This window comes from Henckelia pumila, chromosome 2, assembly GCF_033568475.1.
Source record: "Henckelia pumila isolate YLH828 chromosome 2, ASM3356847v2, whole genome shotgun sequence".
Taxonomy (NCBI): Eukaryota; Viridiplantae; Streptophyta; class Magnoliopsida; order Lamiales; family Gesneriaceae; genus Henckelia; species Henckelia pumila.
This window is the reverse complement of record NC_133121.1, coordinates 113,013,784-113,020,623: the sequence shown is the minus strand read 5'-3', so window position 1 is coordinate 113,020,623 and position 6,840 is coordinate 113,013,784. Positions and strand designations below refer to the sequence as shown.

The 6,840-nt window shown below is 30.8% G+C and overlaps 1 protein-coding gene across 1 annotated transcript; it reads right to left on the bottom strand.

Annotated features, from left to right (window-relative positions):
• Positions 1–2,303: 2,303 nt before the first annotated feature.
• On the bottom strand, positions 2,304–4,275 carry LOC140883961 (RING-H2 finger protein ATL43). Its single transcript, XM_073290589.1, has one exon. It carries the CDS (start codon positions 3,663–3,665, stop codon positions 2,433–2,435), a length of 1,233 nt encoding a protein of 410 aa, XP_073146690.1. The 5' UTR covers positions 3,666–4,275; the 3' UTR covers positions 2,304–2,432.
• Positions 4,276–6,840: the final 2,565 nt, after the last annotated feature.

Sequence of the window (6,840 nt, the reverse complement as noted above, 5' to 3'; positions counted from 1 at the left end):
GCCTTCACGTGTATATAATTATGTATATAATTATGGTGTTTCGGTCCGGTTTTTGGTTTTTTATTTCGATTTTTTTGATTTTCGGTTTTAGAAATATATAATTCGATATCCGAACCGTTTTACTTCGGTTCGCTTCGCTTCGGTTTTTTACTAAATCGGTTCGATTATTTCGGTGGGTTATTTCGATTTTGATATAATTATTTTAATTAATATTATAAAATATATTTTAAAATATAATATGTTATTTTTAAATGATTTTTTTATAAAATATTTAAATTCAAAGTTTAAATGACTTAAATAAACAACAATCAACTAAAAATTATTTAAAATGATTCTTTATTCATTAGGTATCATCTCATAAAATATATAATATAAACAATTATATAAATAAAATTATTAATTTAATAAAATTTCGGTTTTTTCGGTCGGTTTGGTTTTGAGATATATAATCCGAAATCGAGCCAAATAAAATTCGGTTTTGACATGTATATCCGAATTTCAAATTTCGATTTTCGGTTCGGTTCGGTTTTTGGTTTTTTCGATTTTTTCGGTTTTATCCGAAGTTAATTAAAATTCATCTAATAATATTACCATTTAAAAATTAAAATTTATTATAATTTGGAGAGTGTTATTTACACTTAAAAAAGTATTAATAAAACTCTATTTTATCTATATAATTCTCTAATAGACAAGATTAACCATAATTAATTATTTTCTCATATAATAAAATCTCTATGCACCTTAAAAAAAACTCAAATTCAATCATTCTATTTATTAAAAAGTAAAATTTTGATATATACAAAATTTTTCATTGTTTTTGTGGAAAAAGTAAATAAATTACAAATAACAAAAAAACAATCTTTCTTAATATTCAAATTATATATCAATATTTTATAGGATATACATACAAAACGTTATTAATTTTTATTTTATTTTTATAAAATACATAAAATTGGTGGGTTACGGAATTTTGATTTACCAAGATTATGTTAAAGTGTTTGGGAGAAAATGTAAATTTACATATATTAAAAATTAAGATTAAAAATAAGAAGATGTTTTTTTTATTATTTTAGAATAATTTTTGGAAAAACATATTATACTTTTGTGATTAAGAGCATAATTACGGTAAAAAATATTGTTGAACTCTAGTCAATTCATAAAAATTCACACTAAGTTTTAAAATAAATTTACTGTTAATTGTTAATTTTCATAAGATATTGTGATCAAACTATCAATTGATTGGATAATTCTCCAATGTATCAAACTTGCCACCACGTTAGTGTTTGATGTGCAAGATGAGTTAATAATCCAATCTCATCTTAGGTTTAATTCATCCGACATCAATTAAATAATTAATCTTTCATTTCACATCCATGATATCATTAATATAAAATTACAATATTACTCTCACGTATATTATTTTATTTATATTTATTAATTATTAAAAAGGTAAAAAAATGAAATTTACCATCTATCTTAAATTTAATCATTCAAACAAAACATATTATTATTTATCAATTACTATTCAACATTCAATTCCAACATATTAATAATCATACAATTTTTGTAATATTTAATCTTATCTATGAAACCAAACATGAGAAATTTTCAATGAGTAGTACTTTCGTGAGACGCTTTCACGAATTTTTATCCGTGAGACGGATCAATCCTACTTATATTTACAATAAAGTAATATTTTTAACACATAAATTACTTTTTCATGTACAATCCAATTAAAAAACATGTCTCACAAAATTAATTTATAAAACTTTATCACATGAGTTTTTTTGTGTTAAACTGTTAAAACATTTAACCACCTATTTAAAAGTTTCTAACAAATATTTCCAAAGATGGCAGGATAATCGTAAAGAAATAATAATAAGGAATTGTTGAATACAAACAAAATTTTTTAAAGTGTGTTTCTCGTTGTTTCCGTCTCTTTACAATTATTATTATTGGAGTGTACTTCTCCTCAGCCCAAGGGCCAAATGCAGAAAGGTTATGTATTATTTACCATTCCTTGTGTATATTTTAAGGATCTAATTCTTCTTTTCATAATCATAAAAGTTGTGCTTTTTAAGTCAATAAATTAAATATCCTCTTTCTAAACAGAACTATCAAAATAGATTAATTCGTCGGATCGATCTGCCCGGTCAAATAGATGAATTGCGTTGATAATTTTCTGGCTCATGCATCCAAATGACTATCTAAAACTCATCATGTGGCAGATTGCTTGATATAACAAAAAAATGATTATGGTTGACTCGTCCCACGCCATCAAACAAACGATTGAGTTAGAATGTTTTCAACCTCATCCCACACCATTAAAAAAAACAGATTTCGATGGATTGTGGGTCGCCCCACTTGACCTATTTTGAACTCTATTTCTGGAAACTCTGTTTTTTTAAAAAAAAAAATTAAAGATTAGAATGCTAAACAACAGCAGGTGAAGAAGAAGAAGATTGTACAGCTGGCTTCTGATGGTTGTACAGTGGGGATTGTGAAATCCAAGCCAACCACCTCATTACAGCCCCTTCTCCTTGTCTATCTCTCATCATCTCATTACTCCTATACCTACTTACTCCTGTGATTTCAGACACGCTTCTCTCCTTAATTACACCTCTGCCACTCCCTTCTTCTTCATCTTCCTCCTGCATTATCATCTCCGACTTCAGATACAGTAACTCCGCCGCCTGCACGTCGCTCCAACGCTCCCTCCTTTCTCCCGTAGATATTATGATGCGATGTTCCAACCGATGATTCTGCCCCACCAACAGCTGCCCGTCTTTCCGCCTCCAGCTGTCCACCGACTTTCTGCCCGTATTTTCCGCTTCCTCCGCCGCCTGCCCTGGTTTTCCGAGCTCGCCTACACTTCCACTCATCGAGTGTACTGATTCGTTCTTGGCTTTCCTCCTGGATTTCCAACTATCCAACGAAACTCTTCCTCTGGAAACCTCCCCTGGATCCTCCACTATGATTTCCATCGACTTTCCTCTCTCCGCAGCAGATGAATGCCTCCCGGAGATCCTCGTGTTCACGGCGACACCTGGGGACAGGACGGCGGCGCTTTCTTGATTGTTGAACAAGGATCTGCTGTCGTGGAGATCCAGGACGAGGAGCACGTCTTCCGGGTCGACCCGGTACCTGCAAAGCGGGCATGTGGAGTGTGCTTCCAGCCATGTGTCCACGCACTCGACGTGGAAGGCGTGTTTGCACTTGGGAAGCAGCCTCAGCACCTCGTCCGCCTCGAATTTATTCAGACAAACCGCGCATTCCAAGCCGTCTTTCTGCCCTCTCAGCGATGAGAAACGAAACATGGGAAGAGATTCGATTACTTTCCTGTTGATTCCCGAATGATTTCTCGATGGAAGGTGCCCCCTGGAACTGCTAGCGTAAGCAGCGTCCCTCTTGCAATGCTTCACGTAGAGAAGCAACAAGAAAGTGATCGAAAATATAGTCGTGAGCAGTCCCACAATTATGGCGATCCCAGGCTTGAACGGGGCTACTCTCGAACTCCCCGAAGACTCCGAAATCGATTGCTGCGGCGGCGGAAGAGCGTCAGAAATGCCACCGTCGGTTTTTCCATCTAACGCTGTTGTAATAAGATAGAAATGACTGCTGCTCGAAATCAAGAATAAGCATAGCCAGAGATGGAGACTGCCCATATCCCTGTATCACGAATCGGCCCAGAAAACAGGGGAATGGTTGTCTATTTTCAGGAGAGATTCCCGTCAAAAAGGGGCTCCGAGAAAATACAAGAAGGAAGAGACAAAAAGGTTCTAACGGAATTGAACCGATCCATGTTCCTTAAAATCAATTGGAAATGACATGGAGCAATTACACACGAAAACATACAAAAACGCTGGGACAGGGGAAGCAAGGATTAAATAACAATATATATATATATATATATATATATATATATATATATATTTTGAAATCAAAACCACATCTTTGATCTTGAATACAGATGCACTGTAACACACAAACGGTGGGCTTGGGGAGCGAGCATTTTATACCAACGAGAGCTCGGGAATGACAAAAAATGAGAGGCTTACATGAATGTATGTATGTATAGCCGCCGCCTTGAAATTCGAAACTGTAATTATGTCTGTCTGTATTCGATCAGGCTTTTGATATGTTGTCATCATGCAGCATAGGAAAGATACAGTTTGGGGAAAGGGAGATGGGGGTGGTAAAATTTGTGAGATGGATCTTGGCCCCAGACAGACATCGCTGGAAACTCAGCACTGTTTTTTAGTACTTGAAAACATGTGACAGATGGTTGGTGTTGCTGTTTGCAATAGTTAGCCACGAGAAACTTCTCCCATGTATAGTAACTATCTCCTTTGATATTACCATGCATCATGTTACCCTTGTATTATTCTCTTGTTGGAGGTGGGATGTTTATCAAATTTTACTTCAATTTTCAATCAAACCCAAAAATACACAATCTCTTGCACGAGTGTATTCAATTAAAACTTTTGATAGACTTTTTAAAATGATATACATAATTGATATATTTTTATTGACTTTTATAAAATGTCACAAGATTGTAAAAGGAATTATAATTTTATAAACATTTTTTAAATAGAATTCTATAGATTTTATAATTTGAACAGGGCTGCAAACGGCGATAGTTAAATATCTACAAATAAATATAAAAATTTTAAATTTATAGTGTATTGACAAGAATAATATATCTACCTATCATAATATGTTTATTTTAAATTATGATAATCGAGATATGTTTACGAAAATTATTTGCTATGAATCCGATCCATCAAGCAAACATATCATAAATTTCAACAAAATCTTTAACACGTTGGCTGAAAATTTCATTTAAAAACAAACCAAATTATATTAATATTGTTAATACATAACAATACGATTAAACACTTATGAAATAATATCTTTTTATCACAAATTATTAGCTTTCACGGTTTCACCAACTAAAAAAACTGTTAATAATAGATTTTTAAATAAAATATCAAAAATGAAAAATAAATTCGAACTTATTCCTTTTTCACGTAATTAACATAAATCAATTTTTTTTAAAAAATATAAAATGATTACATATTAATTTACTCATTATGATACAATATTTTAATAAAAATAATTTTAACAGTATATAAAGAATGATAAATTTTAAGGACAAAAATAAAAAAATATTAATAGAGATAATTTTTTTAAATTAAAATAATAGAAATTAAACGTAAGTTTATTTTATATGTTTTTCATTATTTTTTTAATTTAATAATAAATTGAGAGATGTTTATGCTTGTGATGTTTGGAGAAATTAAAAAAGTGATTTATAAGTTTTTTATAATTAAAAATCTCTACAAATTTTTTGCATTAGTGGTGGAGAATTTTTTACTTTTCATAGTTAAACATAAGGTTTCAAATTTTGTACTAAATAATTTAATAGAAGTCGATGAAGATTTATTGACATTTTGGATACATATAGACTTTTATAGAGTTTTAAAAAATTCAAGTTTGATTATCACATAACATTTTTTAAAACTCTATGAAAATCCATGTTGAATATCACTAGACTCTTATAGAGTATATAAAAATCTAGATTGAATCCTTCTATACTTTTAAATTTTACAAAAGTCATTAAAAGTTATTGTTTTTTCTAGATTGAATACATTCTGATATTCAAATGTTACAAACACTACTTAAGATATATTTTGACTCAGACACTTGAATTTAAGTAAGACACAACATGTTCAATAAAATAGCAGCACCACCCAAAATGTATTTTTATGAGACCTTTTCTTTTAGGTTGAAGTTATTAAACTACTCATTATATGTGAAGCGTCCCAATCAAAGAAGACAAAGGGGTGCTCCTAACCTTAAGGCCTGTGTGATCATATCTTATCCATATCAATGCTCTGAAGCCAATCATACCTTACAAATTTTGCATTGAAAAATAATGATTGTGCATGACTTTATTAGAATGAAGAGATTTGACATATCATTAAAAAAAATAACAAAATCTTATGAACAACTATTTAAACAAATTCAAAATGGACAGAACATGTAAATGATGGGGTAGCACATCTGCCATCTTTCCCGTAGTGAAGCAGACCTATCATTTGCCAATGGTTAGCTTCCCAATTTTTATTTATTTATTTATTTATTATTGGAAGGATAATAATAATAATAATAATAATAATAATAATAATAATACAAAAAATATATATAAGGAGTTTACCGAGATTAATTAAGTAGATCAAGATTCAAAATAAATACCCACAATGCTCTAAAAGCCATTTCAAGGCAAACACGAGCTGAAGGGTAGTACATGAATTTGATCTACTTAATATTAACCTCGAACCTTATAAAAAAATTTTAACCTCCCTTTAGATCCCCATAATATCTTATACCATTACAATACCATGGTCATTTCGTAGGATTATTATGATCTAGCAAAGAGAATTTAGCCTGTCATTAGGCTAAATTAAATAAAAAAAATAGAAATAGACAAAATAAAAAGAGAAATACTTACAAAGATTGTAAACAGAAACTTCAAACTTTTATTTTCTGAAAGGCTTTTATTACAAGAGAGATAGGGAGAAAGGGAGAAGAAAGAGAGGCGAGCAAACTCAAGCGTGCCTCTAAACTTACAAAATACACCTATAAATAGGAAGAGCCGGACATCAACCCCGGATTCCAAGCTAAACTTATAAAACTACTTTTATTAGAATAATAAAAAGATGCATTATTACATCTTGAAAAAGTAGAATAACTTGTGACAAACTTTATAAAAGTTGAAAGTGATATATTATCTAAAGGATTCATTTTTCATCCAATCTTGGACTTTAGAGATGCTTT